At 36.3% G+C, this 22,106-nt stretch overlaps 1 protein-coding gene and 1 long non-coding RNA gene across 3 annotated transcripts; one reads left to right on the top strand and one right to left on the bottom strand.

Moving 5' to 3' along the window:
* Positions 1-6,710: 6,710 nt before the first annotated feature.
* LOC139891033 (disease resistance protein RPM1) lies at positions 6,711-10,229 on the bottom strand. Its single transcript, XM_071873959.1, has 2 exons — positions 9,378-10,229; positions 6,711-8,776 (listed from the first exon to the last, which is right to left on the bottom strand). The coding sequence occupies exons 1-2, from the start codon at positions 10,202-10,204 to the stop codon at positions 6,883-6,885; spliced, it is 2,721 nt and encodes a 906-aa protein (XP_071730060.1). The 5' UTR covers positions 10,205-10,229; the 3' UTR covers positions 6,711-6,882.
* A 1,219-nt stretch (positions 10,230-11,448) lies between these two features.
* Positions 11,449-14,274, top strand: LOC139891032 (uncharacterized). 2 transcript variants are annotated; one of them, XR_011773519.1, is made up of 7 exons: positions 11,449-11,493; positions 12,100-12,253; positions 12,624-12,730; positions 13,105-13,138; positions 13,222-13,397; positions 13,485-13,551; positions 13,826-14,274. It is a non-coding gene; the product is annotated as an uncharacterized lncRNA (long non-coding RNA). The 2 variants fall into 2 exon arrangements; XR_011773518.1 differs by having other exon boundaries at positions 12,077-12,253; positions 13,826-14,273.
* Positions 14,275-22,106: the final 7,832 nt, after the last annotated feature.

Raw genomic sequence — 22,106 nt, 5'->3', positions numbered from 1 at the left:
AACGCAAGGTCATTTAAACATGATACGCAAGGACGCAAATAAAACCTTGCGCCTGGTGAATGTTAAAGACATACCTTCTCTCATAGTTTTCTGTAGCCCGGTGTTGTGAAAGGGGAGTTTAAAACATGAGTGGGTCTTCTTTCTCTTTTCCCACGTCTAACAACCCTCGGAGATGTATCATTGTCAGAGAAAGATCGAGGATCCACACATGCATCCTCGTTATCAACATACTATAATAAACAAAACGCAAAAAATAAGTAGAGATAATTAATAAAACACAAGACGCAAGGTCGCAAACAGATCCTTGCGTCTGCGATAGCGTTAGGCGCAAGGATGCAAGGAAAACCTTGCACCTATATTACAAGTAAGACGCAAGGACGCAAACAACCTTGCGCCTATTTACCTGATGGTGTTCCTGGTGTTCCTGTTCCATTAAACGTTTTTCATGATTATCAAGCTTCTTTTAATAATCAGCCAACTCCTTTTCTTGATCATCCACCCGCTTAGTCAACACATTAACCATACGCAATAATTCCTGCAAATTGTTGGCTTTTTGTGTTGGATGAGGGGCCGAGGTCTGCTCTGACTCCTCCTGCAATAATTCCTTCAAACTTCCACCCAACTCCTCATCAACTAGATTATCATCTTGTGTATTTTCCTCGTCTTCAACAACCTCTCCTTGAAAGTAAGAGGAACTCTGGATCCACCATTGACAAGCTCTCTCTATCTCAGATGGCTGTAGAGAACGAAAAGGTCTTTTTTTCTTCGGACAATCATCCTGAAATGAACTTATATTAGTAAATATAAAAGGACGCAAGCAACCAAAATTAATTTTGCGTCTACACGCAAGCACGCAAAGTTTATTTTGCGTCCGGACGCAAGAACGCAAGTGTAAACTTGCGACACACGTAAGGACGCAAGAATGATTCTTACACCTGAAACAAGTTAAACCTATGGACCACACGCAAGGACGCAAGCACATTCTTGCGTCCGACGCAAGGACGCAAGGTGTATCTTGCGTGAGATCAAACATAAACTACTATATATACACTATATAAAAAGCAATTGCATTCATTAACTAACCATTATATGTAAAAGCTTTAGGTAGTCAGACACTGTAAAGGTTTCAGCAGATGAACGCTTTCAAAATAAAGCTCTTGGTACTCCATCCTTGTCAGTTTTGGTTGCAAAACTCTTAATGGTACGACGGTATGCCTCGAGGATCCAAATCTTAAATGCCCACATAAAACCAGCCAAAGTGTACGCCTTTCCACCCCCACTCTCTAATTGGCTTTCTCGAACCTCAAAACCTTCGCTAACCTCTGAGTAAGTAGCATCCCAAATACGAGACCCCCATGGGTACGCGTTCACCTTATTGAAATCTTCAACCAACCATAGAAACTGTTTACTAACAACATGTTGCCCCTGCTTCCCCATAAACGCTCTCTCTACGATCAAAATTATAGCTAGTCGAACGATATCATTGTCACTAACCTTGGGAACCTTTACGTCACCTTGTTTTTTGATAAGGATGTTTTGTATATCACTAACCAAAATGTTGCTGGCATCGGCACGCTCTGGAAAACAACGCCGTCTAATGGGTGCGGTCTTAGATTCATAATTTCAAGGGATGTAATGTGCCATGTCCGTCCGGCTACCAAACAAAAATCCGGTGACTAAACAAAATTCACGCCGACCAAATCTAATCATAAAATTAGGAGAAAAATGAAACCATATATCTTGTTGCTCTTCCGGGTACTTACTAGCATCCAATTTTGATGAACGCTCACATTTCCGTTGGAGCATGGCATGTACTAGTCCAGGATCATTACCCGTGTATGAAAGATCTAACCAGGGGCCAAAGCATGTACTTCTAAATAGTTTTTCTTGTTGTACAGTCAACATTTTCTTGACCTGAGGAATCACGGTCAACATATTCTTCATGGTCAATTTACCTTCCACATAGCCCTATAAAAGTCAGAAGAACATCAGAAGAAAATCATACAGGCGCAAGGACGCAAGAAATAACTTGCGTATGGGTTTTTGAGACGCAAGGACGCAAGGTGTACCTTGCGTAACCTATACACGAGCCGCAAGGACGCAAGGTCTATCTTGTGTGCATATGCAAAGTTAAACTTATACCATACCCAAAGACGCAAATATCACCTTGCGTACAATGTGAGGCATACGCAAAGACGCAAGAATTGTCTTGCGTCTATATATCAACAGAGTTACACAACTTAAATCTAGCAAAAATACCTGGGTATCGTAAGCAATATCAATAATATACAAACAAAAACACAAAATACAAACACATTTCGTTGACACATTTTATGGAACAGTTGGCATGCTAAAACTTTGTTTTAGCACATAAATATAAGAACTCGAAAGTAGATCGATGAATAATATAACATAGATCTAACAAATCTAACCTGTTCTTGAGACATAGTGAGCAATGATGGTGATTCGATGATGTTGGTGGCGTAGAAGCTCGCTTGTACTCGGGAAGATCGAAGATGGAAGGATGAAGATGACCTAGTAAGGATGAAGATGTGAGGAGGATGACGTGAGGATGATGATGATGATTTTTCGAGTGATTTGCGAGTGTTTGGGAGAACGTAAGCAAGCTTGATGGCGATCTTGCGAGTGACGAGCGAAAGGGCACCAGAGAGCAGTTTGCGTATGATTGTGGTTGTAAGGGAACAGTGAACGCAAAAGTTTCATTTAACTAGTTCTTTTAAGGAAACACGCAAGGTCGCAATGTCGCAAGGTCGCAAAGACGCAAGGTCGCAAGGACGCAAGGAGTCTTGCGCCTTGCGAGGGCAAATTGTCAATTTTTTTTTAAGGGCTGTCAGTCAACATGCTTAAAAAAAGGGCATTTTGGTGATAATCCCCAATAGTTTTTAGCAAACCCGTGAATTTACGGGTCATTAAACTAGTAGTGATTATATCGATATATTAAAATCAGTAATTTGATGTTTTTTTAGCATTTAAATACACATGATGTCACCCTTTCACTACATAGAATCTTGTTAGGAATTATGGACCCAAACAAGATCGGTGATTTAAACCAATCACCAAACTCACGAACGATAAACGATAAAATAAAGCATAACGATAAATGTAAACGATACGAGATTTAACGTGGTTATATCCCAACTCCAAAACACGTAGAAAGGTTTACTCCACGGACGCAAACCAGAGATTCTTCGCTATAATTTTCGTGCACACATTTACAGGTTACATGAGGTTATATTTATAGGAGAAAATAATAGCTTAGGGAGCAAGCTAAGATATTCTAGAGCCAGAATCCAAATCATATACGGACTCCTAATTAGAATATAATTCCTAATAAAACAATTCATGTTCTGAAAATTCATACCGTGAGAACCATATTTAGATGTCACCAATAGTGAAATTATGTCACCAAATGTGACATCAAATTTTTCAACAATTCCAAAGTGCTCGATCAATATCTTCACGTTTTGGAACATGTGCTCACATTTGAGCCAACACCATTTATTTGTTTTAAATACTTCTTCATATTTAACAATCTCCCACTTGAAGGAGTATTTAAATAAACTCCACACCGATCTTCAACAGAAAATCCATCACACCTATCAACTACGTTCAAACAAACCCACAATAGCCCTAGATTAGCCGATTAACAACTCCTTTTTGATACCGCCGGATGAGACACCCGAATCACGCCGTATTTTACTCGTTAACCCACGAGCAAATGAAGTCTTTCGAAACCAAAAAACACCGCTGAGCGATAATCCAATCTCTTAGTTACTAGCTTGGGCCATCTCGGTTTCTTTTATCACCATCTTCTAATACGAAGATCATCTTCTTACACTAGAATACCAACTGAAGTATGCGACTCTTCATTTATAGGATTCTTCATGAGACTATACCGCCTCACCAATCACTCTAGACATGTCCAATCCCGAACACACATGTCAATGATCACCCTCGTACAGGATTTCACCGTCTATCTATGATTTTCCTTTCCAGCAATCAGAATATCCAAAAGACGCCCTCGTAGACTTCATCTAGGCTATAGTGAGAACACAGTCACAACCTCGAAATCTACTAACTTTTTAACTTTCCGCTTTCTCGCTAATACACCGACCTCCTCATAGCTATGAATTTCACAAACCCATCTTCTCATCCCAACGCTCTCACTGTACGAGTAAGAAATAAAACCGCGGCTACTCGAGAAGAAACTTGGTTCGTACCACTTGTCAGTCGCAAATTTCTTTGCCATCGGAGAGTAAAACAAGCACTCAAATCCCTAGTGTTACCCGGAATCATCACACTATCTTGAGAACTTTGGAGAACAACGTCGTATAATTATCTCCACCACTCTACTAGTTGACTAACTCCCACTAGCTCGATAACTTTCGTCGATTACTAAACTCAACCGAGTTCCCGACACCCTCAACGATCCTAGAAAGTTCAAGTTCCATGATAACCCAATCATCTTGGAATATCCGACCATACGCTTGGTCACCCAGTTTCATAACACGCAAGCACCAACTTCCACCGATAACTCCCACTGTCGACTTCGACTCGATGCATCTTGTTCGTTATCTAACCGCTCTAACCCGAGATAAAAACAACCTCCTGAGCTCCCATAACAAACCATCATCTTTGAAAACACAGGTCGTATCGCTTGAAGTTTCACGAGACAAAAAAAACCGTCTCGCACTCGCGTCATCAAACATGAAAAAGTTCAACCCTGAAACTGCCCAAATTCAAAAAATCGTATCTGAAAATCCAACAGTCGATCAGCCTCGAATTTTTACGATAACTAGATCTATGTGTGTAGAATCACCAGCCCAAAATTCAAGCCGATCCAACGGTAGACGAACCCACAATTAATTTTCTCGCACAGCTGCGCAAACAAACCCCAAAAGGGTTTTTCCTGGCGGCTGCAAAATTCGAAAAAAATATATCTCTAAATTGAACGGTCCGATCGCTACGAATATTGGATATGTTTTAGACCTACATATCTACCACCTACATAAAAAGTTTCAAGACGATCCGACGGTTAACGAACCCTCTATGAATTTTCGACCACAGCTCGGCAATTAAACCCTAAACCGAGTTACTGCAACTTCGGAAAATTTGATCTACCAATTCAATCGTCTGATCACTTTTAAATTTGGTACATGACTAGATCTATGAATCTTCAACCTACGGTTAAAAAATCATGGAGATCCAACGGTTAAAGAAACCGCTACGAATTTTCTACCACAGTTACGCCAGAATTCCGAATTTTTGAAAAATCTCTTTCACAACAAAAAACTATCGATCCGACCACCGATTCCATTATCACGCGAATCACCACAATAATCTATTATAATCATAGACCAATTTTAATAGATTATCTCATGAGTACATAGATATACCCGTGAGTTCTTCGCGATCTCTTCAACTATGCCCTTTGATCTCGATACATGTTGTACAAACCCGTCGTTCGTTCATCATGCTTTCAAATCGCCATCGCTCCCACTCGAAACCATGAGCTCTTGATACCACTTGTTAGGAATTATGGACCCAAACAAGACCGATGATTTAAACCAATCACCAAACCCACGAACGATAAACGATAAAATAAAGCATAACGATAAATGTAAACGACACGAGATTTAACGTCGTTATATCTCAACTCCAAAACACGGAGAAAGATTTACTCCACGGGCGCAAACCAGAGATTCTTCACTATAATTTTCGTGCACACATTTACAGGTTACATGGGGTTATATTTATAGGAGAAAACAATAGCTTAGGGAGCAAGCTAAGATATTCTAGAACCAGAATCCAAATCGTATACGGACTCCTAATTAGAATATAATTCCTAATAAAACAATTCATGTTCTGGAAATCCATACCGTGAGAACCAAATTTAGATGTCACCAATAGTGACATTATGTCACCAAATGTGACATCAAATTTTCAAACAATTTCAAAGTACTGGATCAATATCTTCACGTTTTGGAACATGTGCTCACATTTGAGCAAACACCATTTATTAGTTTTAAATACTTCTTCATATCTAACAAATCTGTAATAAGCAATCACGAACACTAATTAACTAACTAATTTGCATTTAAGTTTCATTCGCACTATAAATTATAAAAATTGCATTTGTTCACTGTGAGTAGGGTAGCAGGGCTTTTTTAATTGATTATCGTATCCCCATTCTTTAAAGAAAAATAAAATTGACATAGTAGTAGCTGGAATGTTGTCAAAGTGTTTATCGGTGATATTTTTTTCTTCTTCATAACGGCAGAGGGTAGGTTTTTAGATGGTTGATAAGGATATTTGACTAATTTTTGAGGAAGAATAGTGGAACTAGGCGATACCATATAGAATGATTGAACTTGTAAATATTATTGATTATTGATGCGGTATTTATAGTGATACAAGGTAACCTAGAAAACCCTAACGGACCCAAGTCCACAATCGGACTTGGGCCTAACCTAATTTGTCTAACACATCATTGGGAGTGGTCTTATAACGATACAAGCATTTGGTTCGTATCAAATACTTCATAGCACAGTAACAGACTGTAGCATGCTGGTTGTGACCAATGTATGCTTGCAGCACTTCAACTTGCTAAACATATAATTGGCTTATATATAATATAATAAATCATCAAATATCTGGCAAATATAATCACAAATTAAGCAATAATAGATCATTATGTTACATCATGTACTAATTTAAGTTAATTTGCACACTCAAAACATCTGCTACTCTGAAGTTTCATTTCCAAACAACCAAATATGATTCAAACTTGTTAAAGATATACTATAAAGTCCTAGAATACTCATAGTGCTCATTCAGATTCGGTCATTCAACACTCAAATGTTAAATTTCGAATGTAACTACGCTTATTGTGGTTATGTGTCGAACATTTGCAAGATCATCACTTCGCAACCGATGAACAAATTCTGTTGGCATTTCTTCGAGGTGTAACTTTTGAAGATTAGTAAGGTGTTCAATGCCTTGTAACGATGATCTCAATTCTCCACATCGAATTAAGCTCAACTCCTTAATATTCGCCAATGTACCGTTCTCTATACTTACACCACTGAGCTCTACGAGCTCCAATAACCGCAATATGGTCAGCTTTGGGAACCCGCCTGAAATGAAATGCAAAAGCCTGCATTCGCAAGCATTCTTGACTTCTAAAAAGGCTAAAGTTGGTAAATTTTGGATGGGTGAAAGTACATCGTCGCCTAAACTAGGACAACACAAGTAAAGATGAGTTAAATTTGCTAACGATTTCAGCCATGAAGGCAACCTACTCAACTGCCCAACCAATGTCAGCTTCTGGAGAAACATTGGTGGTAACGATAATCCGTCAAGCACAAGTTTTTCGCTTTCTGTACTAGCTGTTATACTTAAACGTCGAAGATCTGTCATCTTTTTAACCGAACTGCAAAATTTCGGCCCATCAACTGCTTTCAGCTTCGTTATATCCAATCGTTTTAGTTCACTTAATGATCCAATTTTCTGGATGAGTTCTTCCTCTGCTTCAATCAAGGCTAAAGTCTGTAAACTTCTTACATTCGTTATATCCGCAGGTACCTTTAAACCACAATGAAGATGGGATGTCTTCGGTCGACATAAAAGCAGTTGACGCAGTCTTGGTATATTCGAAATCCCACTTGGTAACTTCTCAAGGTTCGTGTTTCTGACATCAAGTGTTTGCAAATTTTTCAACCTTTCGATAGACTTTGGAAGTTTTTTAATGTTGGTTTCTCGAAGATTTAAATACCTCAAGTTGAATAGATGAACAACAGCTTTCGGGATTTTTCCAATAGACACTCCTTCCAACTCTAGGACTTTTAGCATCTTAAAGCTAGACAATACCGCGTTCATGGAAAAAGTCGAGTTTGCCCCTATCTGAAACACGAAAAAAGCATGAAGATGGCGCAACAACGTCTTCTTAAAAATAACATTTCCGTCTGTGTTATGTACAGAGAGACGTTGTACTTTACTTATATGCCTTGTCTCCCTTTCATCATACATTGAACAAAAGTTATCTTCTTTAGATCTTGTCATTGCAAGTTCTCGCATAACATCATGAACTCGAAATGTCTTGACCCTACCACTAGCATTAGTCTCAGTGACTTGAATCATACTTCGAATACTGAGTTCTGTAACGTACTCCTCTGCTACTTCCTCTACTGTTATCCCTTTTCTTTCCAAAATAAACCCCTCTGCAACCCATAATCTTATAAGCTTTTTTCTCTTAATCGGATACCCATCACGAAAAACACAACAATACAAGAAACAATGCTTTAGATAAAATGGTAGATCATTAAAGCTCAATGAAAGGATTCCTTTAACGCTTTTGAGCGCAGGATTATTACTCAATTCCCAATTAAGGCTATCATATATTTTCTTCAATTCGGCGGGGTTTTTGTTTTTCGAGCCCACAAGGCTTCCAATTGCGACTATGGCAAGTGGCAAACCTTCACATTTTTTAGTAATCGCTTGAGCTAACACTTTTAGTTCTATCGGACAAAAATGATCTAAATCACTCCAAAAAGCCTTTCTACAAAAAAGCTCCCATGAATCATCCTCACCAAGAGGGTCTAGGCGAAGAACATGCTTTCCGGGTCCTACTGAATTTGCTACATTTTCATTTCTGGTTGTGAATATAATTATACTTCCAACACCATTGTCGGGAAATGCAGTTCTTATTTTAGTCCACAGTTCTATAGACGAAACATCATCTAATATAATCACATACCTGAAAATTGAAACGCGAGAATCTGAAAACTAAAACGTAAATCTGAAAATTGAAACGCGTAATTTTGGAAAAAATTTGCGATGTTGAAAATTAAAATGCATATCACGAAACTTCGAGAAACGGGTCTCGACCCGATCCGACCTGACCCATTTAGACCCGAACAGTCAGACTAGACTAAAAACACTGACATGTTCGACCCATGACCCATTTCGACCTAAAACTCGTTTGGGTCTCGAAACAACCCGACCCGTTTCAGGTATAGTTGTGAATATGACTGTACTCCCAACACCATTCTTAGGAAATGTAGTTCTTATTTTACTCCAAAGTTCTACAGACGAAACATCATCTAAAATACTCCTCCGTCTATTCCAAAATTAATTGTCCACTTCCATAAAGAAGGATAAAGAGAGGTAAAGTTCATTAATACCCCTAATATATGTATGTAAGGCAAATAATAGGTAAAAATTAAAAAATAAGGGGTGTAACTGTAAAGTAAAAAAAAGTACTGTACAATCACAATGTGTAATGATGATATTTCCAAAAGTGTGTTTTTATTTCGGGGACAATATATATGGGACGCAGTTAGTAATCACATACATACCTTTTCTTGTGTAGATATTCAATAAGCAACTCCCCCAACTCTCTATACTTCATCAATCCCAAATCGCTAGGGACCATTTCATGTTTCACTGCAAATAATTTCTTGATCATGGTTCTTAACAATTCGTCAACCCCATTAGTTTGAGACACATATACCCATGCCCAACAGTCAAAGTTTTGCTGAATCGCCTGATCGTAATAGACTTTGGTGACCAATGTTGTCTTTCCCAATCCACCCATACCCACAACGGCCACAACCTTACGTATAGGGTCATCCGCCATTAACCAACTCATAAGTGTTTCTTTGTATCCATCCATTCCCACTATTTCATCTTCATTAACACACATCGAAAGTTCTTCTTGACGCTGACACCAATCAAGAGATGCATTTCCATTACCTTTCCTCTCATCCTTTTTCTCATCAAATTCATATCGCTTTCTTCGTTCACAAACCTCTTGAACCTCTAACTTAAGCTTTTGAAGCTTGGTGGATATTTTACGTCTTTTGCTCATGTGAATAGGAACCTTGATCATGTCTTGAACTAAATTCTTTAAACGCTTGTTATCGTCTTCAAGATCCTTATAATAAATGTATTCGTCTAATACATCCTCTACTTTCTGTGCAACTTCTCTCACTTGCCGAACCCATGTTTCCACCAATTCGCTCTTGGACTTCGTTCTTTCGGCATCTTTAATACACGATCTCATAATTTCTAGCTCGAGTTTTATTGCCTCAACATCACTCTGTGAATCTCCTAGTAATGATGCTTCTTGCATTAGGATTGTTGTGAGCTTTTCTAGTAGGAAGTTCACAGCACCATCTGCCATTTTTGGTCCTAGAGGTTTGAAAGAAAGTTGTGGTTCAGTTTGGTGCTGGATATATTAAATTAAGACTTAATAAATTTTAAGGAAACTGATAGGAAATTGTAGCAACCCATTTGGACTTGGTCTTAAGGTAGACTTTGAAGACTTTTAGCAATTATCTGTCTTAATTGCAACACACTTGTTATGTCACAAAATAGCATAACAAAATATGGGACCAAATAGGACCCATTGTATTAAAAAAATAATAATTACACCGTTTGTCCATGTGGTTTGTATCATATTACACATATTACATATATTACACATTTCCTGTATTACTTTTTTTCAACGTAAAACCTCTTTCGTTGAGTCCACGATCACGACAAGACTCAAGGAAGAAGCCTAGCTAACTCCGTGCCAGCACCGATGGGGTTGGTGGTATTATCATGGACTACATTGTTTTTTCTACCTTTTATGGTCTAGGTACCAACACATTTGCAAAATTAGTCGCCATTGTTTCACTTATTACACGGTTGATCCGTTTAACTAACGATCGTTAGAAAAATCCCATTAAACCCCCTCACATGCTTGGCACGTGAGGGTCAAATTGTCATTTTATCATCACTTCATTACCTTAACCTTCATCCCTACCAAATTCACCAACCCTAACACTTCTAACTTTTCAGTAAATGCCTATGATTATAGCAAAATCATCAATCCACACACATAAACAATTGCTACAATCCAAAATCATTTCTAATCTAACTTTCTCCTGTATCAACAATTGACAGAAAAACTGTTACATACTTTCAATTGCTAAAACTCACCTACAAATAACGCGCGAAGCTCTTCATCGACGGAAAAACAACACGCCACCATCATTGGAAACCAATTGATTGTTCGATAATGAGAAACAAATAACACGCGAAGCTCGTCATGGCCTCTATCGCCACACTCCATTTTCCGGTATGAATTCACCATTCTCCACCTCGAAAGTATATGATTTTTAACTACAATATAATCATTCTGTTCTTTTCCATATAATTCATTCACTATCTTAGCTTTAATCTCTTCTTCTAGAAGTGCATCAATCGGGAACCCAAAAATTTATAGATTTGTTCTAAACCGTAGCCCAATAGCACAATCTTAGCCCAATAGTACAATCTTAGCCCAATAGCACAATCATAGCCCAAGGCCCAAGTCAATTGTCAGTTGTCAATTGATAACTAGGTCACTACTTCACTTGGAAGATAAAAAGTAACGGCGTTTTTCTCGTCGCATCGTCCCCTCTTTTATCGATTTTCTGAATTCTGGTTCGCTCGCTCTCACTGATCTTTTTTCGTTTATATTATTTTAGTTCAACTTTTGCCATTTATGGTTCGCAATTATATATATTCTAATTCTAATAATCGTTAATAGGTTTAATATTTTCTGTTAGTTTGATGATAGCCGTTGATCGTTTCATTTTAAGTGTACATTTAAAGCAACTAGTAAAATTAGGGTTTCTATGACAACTGAGACATACATTTTATTTGATATGTTACAATTCAGTTCAATGTTACTTTGTAGAAGCAATGATCGTTATTAGATTTACTATTTTCTGTTAGAAGATTGACAGTTGCTTATCGCTTCATGTTAAGTAGCGAAATTAGGGTTTCTATGAGCACTCAGTCATACATTTTTATTGTGATTATATAAATGCAATTCAAATGGAGTATTGTAAGATGAGTGGAGTAAGAAGGCTATGAAATGCAATATATTTACAAATATTGAATGTGTGTGTTGTTGTTGTTGTTTTTTTTTTTTTTTTTTTTTTTTTTTTTTTTTTTTTTCACACACGTGAAAACAAACTTATATTTCCGTGTTTTTATGCTTAAAATTTTTGTATGCTAACAGCTCCTTCATAATCTGTTTTTAAGTTGAACCTAGTTCTTTGAGTGATAAAGAAAGTCTTCAAGTCACAATAGACTGCTTATCTGCTTATCTGAGGCTTTTAAGATTGATTCTTCGTCTACTGACAATGTGCCAAAGTCTGATTCTCTGGTCCAGATTTTCAGTTCACAACCATATCAGGTTCGTGAGAAGTTTCAAGCCATATTATATCCTAACAATGATCGTAGTCACAATATAATTAGTAGAGATGACAATTTGGACTGGTTGGGTAACGTGTGAAAACATGTTCGGTGGGGTTGATCCTAGTTGTATTTTTATTTTAATGTTCTTATTATAGTTTATTTATCAGTGAGTAATGTGTTTAGTGTGTCTTTTATAAAAAAATAAAATGCATTTACATTAAACATAAAGCGAGTTATACTCGGATATAAGAATAACCTTTTAGTTTGACCTGTTACAGATAAAATACAAACCATCTTGATTCTTTACTTTGTGTACTTATATGACGTCTGCTGGTATCATAATTAATTATTCTTATTGTATATTACAGAATGCTGTGATCAAAGAAGATAAGGGTGTTTCTCATGTATCAATGTATCATCCACTGTTAATGATCCAGTGGTCGATTCCAAAACTCCCGAGGCCTCACAAACTTTGGTACTAATGTTCTGTAGTTCTTCCTATGTTTTGTTTTTGTTTTTAATTAGTTGAGATTGCAATTTGGACTGGTTGGGTAACGTGTGAAAACATGTTGGGTGGGGCTGATCCAAAACAGATTTCTTTATGTTTGTATTAATGTATTATAGTTTATTATTCATCAGTAAGTAATGTGTTAAGTATGTCTTGTGTCAAAAATAAAATGCATTTGTTTTAAAAAAAGTGAGTTATACTCGCATATATAAGAACAATATATCATTTTGGCATGTTACAGATAAAATACAAACCAACCAACGTGATTCTTCGTGTACTTATATCAATCACTTGTGTTGGTATCATAATTAATTAATTCCTATTCTTATTGTATATCACAGAATGCTGGGATCAAAGAGAAGGGTGTTGATAAAGGTAAAGTATATATGTCTCTCAGTATAGTTGTTTGTAATATGAAAATAGTTTGTACTGATTGATTGACTTTCTGCTACTTTTAGACCTCGAGGTTGTTAAATCATTATCCAAGAAGAAGAAAAAGAAAAAGAAAAATAAAAATGGTAGGAGAAAGGATCAGTTCGAGGAACCTTTGAAGAACACTGATGATAGTGGAGGCTCTTCTTCCCAAAATAGCGGGAATTATCCTCAGTTTAATCTTGATGATTATCCATTTGCAGTAATGTTATCTTCTTCCTATGATTTTTTCAACTTTTTATTTTTTATTATTCAATATGCTTTTTCTGATGATTTACTTGTTATGTAGAGGGAGGAAGACCGAAACATGATGGAGATGATGAATGAGTATAATCGTCGCAATCATGCCATTATCAGTAAGTTTTGATTCTTGTATTCATATGTTATCCTCCTCCCATGTCAGCATATGGATATAATTAATGAACAAATTTCACATATAAAATTAGAGAGTTCATTCATTCATATAAGTAAGGAGGCATCATGATATGCCCATTTAATGAACATGTTGATAACATTAATTTATGATTTGCACATGAATACTCTTGTAGTATACTTTTATTATACTGTAATCTGAATTGAATGTATTTATTAAGTATGAGATTACAAATCTCTTTCATAATTGGCTGGCAGCTGAGCAGGGATTCGACGGTGTTTCGGATCGACAGCTAGGGAACCTAAGTGAATATCTGAGATCTGTAGGTCAGATGGTTGGTGCTGATAGTATCCGAATAACACCACAAGACAACAACATGAAGAAGATTTGGTGCTCTAGATGCCATCGATTGACCCGTACATGCGGCTGCCTTTGAAGTTCTTAGATTTGCATTTTGGCGGTGTTTGTAATGGAGACCACAAACTGGTGTTGTTAAGGGTTTGTGATCTAATATGTTGACTGCTGTGAACTTGTTGGCAACTAGATAATTGAACTTGATGCTGAAGCTTCAAATATGTAATATTTTACATGTGTTCCAGAGTCATCTTAGGATTTCTAAGCTTCCACTTTCCTATGTCTGAATCATAAATCAGTATATATACGTCAGCAATTCATAGGTGCACTATAAATTGATGAAGCTAAATTATGTCCAAAACTTCCGTACAACGTTCATTTTAATGGTTGAAATGTTCGGATTTATTTGGTTGAAACAACTTAAATAACTAGAAGTTAAAAATTAAAAGCTACTTTTGTTTTTTGAAAAGCAATAAATTTTATATAAAAAATTAGAAGCTACTAAAATTATCATTTAGAAAAAAGCTCATAGTTTTTTGTCAAATTACTTTTTTTTAAAGGATCTAATTACTCTGTCAAATACCTAAATAAAAATATATCAGCTACCATCAGCTAACAGCTACCAGATAATTTTACAAAACATACCCTTCATAGTGGTGGAGCTACGGTCAACGTTATTTTTTCCTTTTTCTTCTTCTTTCCGGACGACGTCTTCTTCTTTTTGTGGGTTGTGGTTAGCGGTGGTCTCACCATTTCCTCTAGCTGGATTTAGGGTGTTTTTTCGGTCACCAGCTATCGCGGAGCTTTTACTGGCCTTCTGAAGAGGTTGTTGTGCCTGTTGCCGTCAGCTCGCATGAGTTTTTCTGGTGGTTTTCGCCACCTTGGTGGTGGATGTCCGTAGGCGGGGTGGTGGTGGTTGAAAGTATTTTGGTCGCCGGATATATGCTTGTGTCCGTGTTTTGTCTGGGTGTGTTTCATATATTTCGGTTGGATATTCCGGGTATTCCAGTGACGATATCTCTTTTACAGATCTGGTTTTTTCTCGAGTAGTTTGACCAGTTTTTTTTGGGTATTTGGGGTATTTTCGTAGCAGCCCGTGAAGCTGTGGCGGTAGATATTCTAATTTTTGGGTGATTCGGCAGTCCTCGACGTTCTTCCGACGACCTGTTGCAATGTTTCGGAAATGGTTTTGATTTGGCCGATTCTTTGGGTTCTTAATGTAACCTTGTTGTTTAGTTTTACTAGGCTGTTTAATCTTTGTCCACCATGTTGGTGGTTAGGATTGTTGTTTAGGTAGTCTTGTTTGTTCGATCATTTGTATAGTTTGTATTAGGCTAGTTTTCTATTCTTGTTGTTGTAGTGACCCGAACTTTTTCATGTTTATGTATATTAAATGAAATTGTTATTTACATGATTAAGTGTTTCCAACATGTTAAGCAATCAAACTTGTTAAGACTTGATTAATTGAAATAGGTTTCATATAGACAATTGACCACCCAAGTTGACCGGTGATTCACGAACGTTAAAACTTGTAAAAACTATATGATGACATATATATGGTTATATATATAGTTAACATGATATTATGATAAGTAAACATATCATTAAGTATATTAACAATGAACTACATATGTAAAAACAAGACTACTAACTTAATGATTTTGAAACGAGACATATATGTAACGATTATCGTTGTAACGACATTTAATGTATATATATATATCATATTAAGAGATATTCGTACATCGTAATATCATGATAATATAATAATTTAAAATCACTTTTGATATTATAAACATTGGGTTAACAACATTTAACAAGATCGTTAACCTAAAGGTTTCAAAACAACACTTACATGTAACGACTAACGATGACTTAACGACTCAGTTAAAATGTATATACATGTAGTATTTTAATATGTATTCATACACTTTTGAAAGACTTCAAGACACTTATCAAAATACTTCTACTTAACAAAAATGCTTACAATTACATCCTCGTTCAGTTTCATCAACAATTCTACTCGTATGCACCCGTATTCGTACTCGTACAATACACAGCTTTTAGATGTATGTGTAACGACCCGCACTTTTTCGATCGTTCTATACTTATAAGATTAATATTTACATAAATTAAACCTTACCAACATGATAAGCAATCCAAATTGTTGAGACTTATGTTTTCGAAAAGAGTTTTACACAACGTTTGACCGTCTAGTTTGACCGATGATATCACGAACTATACAATATATGATAATTATACGTTTGTGTATATATATGTATATATACATATTTAACATGATCTAAGAATGTTTTAATATCTCATTTTGTATTAATAACAATAAGTTATAAGTATATTTTGAAACTACTAACTTAAGTTTTCAAAACGATAACCATACGTAACGTTATTTGACTTAAATACTTATAACCTATAATGTTTATACATATATCGTATAAGTAATGTATTTAATCACTTTTAAAGGGCTTACATACATAAAACAATATAAGTATATTTACAAAAGATAGCTATATTTGAATCCTCGTTCCGTTTTCTCAAAGATTTCTATACGTATACCTAGGGTATATGTACCCGTATCATACGCAGCTTCTAGATGTATTTACTATTGGTATATACCAATAAAAATCTGCTCCTTAGCAGCCTTAAATGATTAAGAAACATGTGGAACCAACCATTTGTCAAGTAGCATGAATTATTTAGCAAGAAAACAAAGTTAGGTATCTTTTTTTTCCTTTATAACCTAAAAACGTTTTTATGCATGCACACCATTTCTTCACCCCATTTTCTCATACTTACACTTCCATTTCTCTCTCAAAATACTCTTAACTTCATACTTGATCATCTCCAAGCATTTTCCCCATCATTTAGCTTCAAAAACAACACTTAAACCTCATAAGAAAACCTTACAAAAACACTTCAAGAAATCCTTCCAAGAACACCAACTTACTTCCAATCTTTCATCCACTTCCATCACCCTTTTGGTTCTAGGTTCTTACTCCTCTTTTACAGCAACCTTGTCCAAGGAACTTGAGGTAGAATCTATGTTCATAACCTTATTCGATTCATATATATATAGCTATCTTATTTTGTGTTATAAAAGTTTAACAACAAGAACATAGTTTGAAAGTTTTCAAACTTGTTTGCAAACTAAATAGATCCTTCTAACTTAACTTTTAAAATACTTCAAGACCTGTAATATATCTTAAATATATGCTAATTTAACAAGGTATAACTTGGTTTTTCAAAGAACACCTTAAAAACTGAATTTACGACATCGGAGTGCAACCGGGGGCTGTTTTGGGTTGGATAATTAAAAACCATCTTAAACTTTGAATTGGAGGTTTATTTTCTGGAAAAATGATTTTTACTATAAATATGACAACACATAAAAATTTCATGATTTAACTCAAAGTATAAGTATTTTTAGAAAAATAATCATTTAAGGTTGTTTACATGATGGAAAATGATTAACTTCATAAGTTTCACTAAAGTTTGACCTATGACCTGTGATTTCGAATACAAACTAAGGTATTTACAGTTCATAGTCTTAAAGAGGGACTCGATCCAAGGAAGTGGCAAGTTGAATCAACGAAAACGGAGTTGTAACGAAGAAACTATGACCAAAACGAGATCGGATATCTAAGACTAGTTTAGCTACGAAAATAATTGGAGAAAATTAAATAAATCACATCTTTTTAAAATAACATGATATTTTATATATATGTACTCATAATTTAATTTTATATGGTTCAGGATCACCCGTAAACAATACGAGAAGATTAATCATAAGATCCCATGATTGTACGCAACATGTCATTTGACAACACCGGTACTTTATGTACGCAACATGTCATTTGACAACACCGGTACCATGGGTGAAGATTAATCTCGACCAATACATATACGATGGGGTTTTATTTATTTCGTTGGGGGTTTTATTTATTTCATTGCGGGTATATTAAACATCTAAAAATGAACCATTAAAATTGAATTACTAACAACGAACTGCTAACTACGGACTAAGGAATTATTAAAAGTATTAAAAGTATAACAAGTATATATATGTGACGTTTGTTTAAAAAGAAAAGGTATTGATATATTATATATGTATAGGTTCGTGATATCAACCGGAGACCAAGTCAAATTATATATATCTTCAAGACGAAAGTGAGTATATAGTCCCACTTTTAAACTCTAAATATTTCGGGATGAGAATACATGTATTTTATGTTTTACGTTATGGACACAAGTAACTGAAAATATATTCTACGTTGAGTTGTACCACTGGCATACTTCCCTGTAGCTTGGTAACTAATATTTACAGCGGTATTGTAAACGCGAATCCTGTTGATAGATCTATCGGGCCTGACAACCCCAACCGGACTGGACGACCAGTATTCAACGGTTGCACAGTACTTCGTTTTGTGACTACACTTGGTACGGTGTAGTAAGATTTCATATTAAAGGGAATATGCGACGTGATTAAATGTTAAGTATGGTTACCAAGTGCTCAACCACTTAGAATATTTTTATGAAAATGTTTATATATGAAATCTTGTGGTCTATATATATATATTGCTGCCGGCACTAAACCTATATCTCACCAACTTTATGTTGACGTTTTAAACATGTTTATTCTCAGGTGATAATTAGAAGCTTCCGCTGCATTATGTTGAATTTGAGCAGGATCTTGCGTACGCATATTTGTGTCAAAAATAAAACTGCATATCCAAGAACTTGTGTTGTAAAATATGCTAGAAATCGTGTTGTTATCATCATTTGTAAAGTTTGTAAGTCGAAGATTATCGCTAAACGATAATCATCTTTATTTCGTCCAAAGCTTGTATCAAAAATAAGAATCATGGTTTGTAATGTATAATATATGCAGTTTTTCTTTTAAAAATATCGCATATAGAGGTCAATACCTCGCAATGAAATCATACGTTATCTAACACGTTCTTACGGTTAAGGACGGGTTATGACATGTGGTATCAGAGCGGTGGTCTTAGCGAACCAGGTTTGCATTAGTGTGTCTAACTGATAAGTCGTTAGGATACATTAGTAAGTCTGGACTTTGACCGGGTCTTATTTAAAAACCATTGCTTATCATCGTTGGTTAAAATTTATATGTAAATATTATGTAGTACTAATGGGTTAGTTGTTGTGTGATAGATGTCGGGCTCAAAACTTGTTATCACATTCAGCGACTCCGAACCAGAATCTTCAGATGATGTTCCAGTCATTAACCTATCCGATGACGAAAATAATATCTTTGGGGAAGACTCACAAATTCCGGATGAACCGACTATAGAGAACCCGGAAAGTGAACCCGAGGAGGAAAGTGAACCCGAGGAGGAAAGTGAACCCGAGGAGGAAAGTGAACCCGAGGAGGAAAGTGAACCCGAGGAAGAAATACAGGAAATTACAAAAGAAGAGTTCGAACTAGGAAAGAAACGAAAGGCTAATGAATTAGAAAATTCAAATCCTGAGTTTAATAAGGATGATGTGGCACCAACTTCACTAGACACTACCACCCCTATTCCCGCTATTCCTATTCGTTCTATCCCGGCATCCAGTTCTTCAGTCCCACAGCCAAAATATAGGCAGACAGCCAGGATAAGCGTTAAGCGATTCTTTGAACCTAAACGTCCTAGAAAATAGACCAAACGATGCGCTGCCGTATTAAACCATGGGATCATATAATGTTTTGTATAATATTATTAGTGTGGTTTGTTTAATGTTCGATGTAAGATAAGCATATGTAAAATAGTGAAGTGTGAAATGCAATAATTTTCCATGGTTAAGTATTATTTAGATGGTAGTAATTGATTCTGTACTAAGCTATTAAGTATGGACATTAACGGGTAGGTACTACCCTAGATATAATTATAAAACGCTAATAAGAAGAAAAGGCTTTTATAATAATACCTGGTTCATATTATTAATAAGCTTTAATGTACTGTAAATATACACTACATCTATAATATTCCATGTGAATAATTATTTTCTTTTCATTCTTATAGAAGAATATGGCGCGATTGAACCGAATGACGGAACAAGAAATCCAGGAACTCATCAATCAGCGAGTGAACGACAGAATGTTATGGGTCGAGGCTGCAAGAGGTGCTGCAGTTAACCCAAATCCTCGTGTGGGGTGCACTTACAAAACTTTTCAAGCTTGCAAGCCCTCATCATTCAGTGGAACAGAAGGACCGATCGGTTTAACCCGGTGGATAGAAAAGATGGAGACTGTGTTTAAAATAAGTGGTTGTGTTGAAAAGGACATGACCAAGTATGCATCGTGCACTTTACAAGATAGTGCACTCACGTGGTGGAAAAATTATGTGAAGGCTGTAGGAGGAGATGTAGCTTATGATACTCCATGGGAAGAATTCAAAACAATGTTAATCAACGAATATTGTCCAAGGAACGAGGTTAGGAAGTTGGAAGATGAATTACGAAGTCTGAAGGTTATTGGTACTGAAATCACCAACTACAATCAGCGATTCATGGAATTAGTTTTGCTATGTCCTGAATTGGTTCCAACCGAAGAACGGAAAATTGAAATGTACAAAGATGGGTTGCCCAAAAAGGTCAAGGGAAATGTTACAGCATCGAAACCTAAGACAATTCATGAAGCTATAACCATGGCAAACGAGCTAATGGATCAGGTCATCATGGATAAGAAAGTATCCAATACTGATGTGAAGGTATCAGGTAACAAAAGAAAGTGGAATGGAAATTATGATCGAGGTAACCAACAACAATCTTTTAAGAAACAAGAAAACACGCAAGGTGCGGGTAGTGGTTTAAGCTTTGGTTATAAAGGACAAAATCCTTTATGCAACCGATGCCACAAACATCACTCTGGTTACTGTAATGTGGTATGCAACAAATGTAATCGAAAGGGTCATCTTGCTGAAGATTGTAGGGCTCTCGTTACAAATGGTACCAAGACTCCTGCCACCAATGCAAATAGAACTGCTTTGGCTACCATTACTTGTTTTGGGTGTGGAAAACAAGGTCACTATAAGAGCCAGTGCCCGAATCCAGAGAAGAATATCGGACCTGCACGTGGGAGAGCATTTGTTATTAATGCTAGGGAGGCATGTGAAGACCCGGAGCTTGTTACGGGTACGTTTACCATTAATAACTTATCCGCATCTATTATATTTGATACTGGTGCTGATAGAAGTTACGTGTGTAGAGACTTTCACGCTAAATTGAATTGTTCATCATTACCTCTAGATGCTAAGTACATGATTGAGTTAGCTAATGGTAAACTAATTAAAGCCGATAAAATTTGCCGTGATTGTAAAATAAATTTAGCCGGAGAAACATTTAAAATTGACTTAATACCCGTAGAATTAGGAAGTTTTGATGTAATAGTCGGCATGGACTGGATGTCCAAAATAGGAGCTGAAGTTGTGTGCGCCAAGAAGGCAATTCGCATTCCTCGTAAGAATAAAATGCCAGTAATGATTTATGGAGAGAAGGGTAACTCAAAGCTAAAACTCATTAGTTATTTGAAAGCTCAAAAGTGCTTGAAGAAAGGGTGCTATGCTATCTTAGCACATGTTAATAAAGTCGAAAAGAAAGAAAAAGAGAAGTGCATCAATGACGTGCCTGTGGCAAGAGATTTTCCTGAAGTATTTCCGGAAGAGTTGCCGGGATTACCTCCATTTAGATCTGTAGAATTTCAAATAGATTTAGTACCAGGAGCTGCACCAGTGGCTCGTGCTCCATATAGACTTGCACCGTCCGAGTTAAAAGAACTTCAAAGTCAGTTAAAAGAATTACTAGACCATGGATTCATACGACCAAGCACTTCACCGTGGGGAGCTCCAATTTTATTCGTCAAGAAGAAAGACGGATCTTTCCGAATGTGTATAGATTATCGTGAATTAAATAAGTTAACTATCAAGAATCGGTATCCACTACCGAGAATTGACGACTTATTTGATCAACTCCAAGGATCATGTGTGTACTCGAAAATTGACCTAAGATCGGGTTATCATCAATTACGTGTCAAAGAAGAAGATATACCGAAAACTGCTTTTCGGACACGCTACGGTCATTACGAATTTTTGGTCATGCCGTTTGGATTGACGAATGCGCCAACTGTATTCATGGACCTCATGAATCGAGTTTGTAGTCCATATTTAG

The sequence above is a fragment of the Rutidosis leptorrhynchoides genome, chromosome 2 (genome assembly GCF_046630445.1).
Source record: "Rutidosis leptorrhynchoides isolate AG116_Rl617_1_P2 chromosome 2, CSIRO_AGI_Rlap_v1, whole genome shotgun sequence".
NCBI lineage: Eukaryota > Viridiplantae > Streptophyta > Magnoliopsida > Asterales > Asteraceae > Rutidosis > Rutidosis leptorrhynchoides.
The sequence above is the reverse complement of the archived record's forward strand: the minus strand, read 5'-3'. Positions and strand labels throughout refer to the sequence as shown.

Coding starts and splice junctions, on each gene's coding strand:
- LOC139891033 (XM_071873959.1), bottom strand. CDS start 10,204: ATGGCAGATGGTGCTGTGAACTTCCTACTAGAAAAGCTCACAACAATC. Junction 8,777..9,377: donor GAATATCTACACAAGAAAAG/GTATGTATGTGA, acceptor TTCAATTTTCAG/GTATGTGATTATATTAGATG.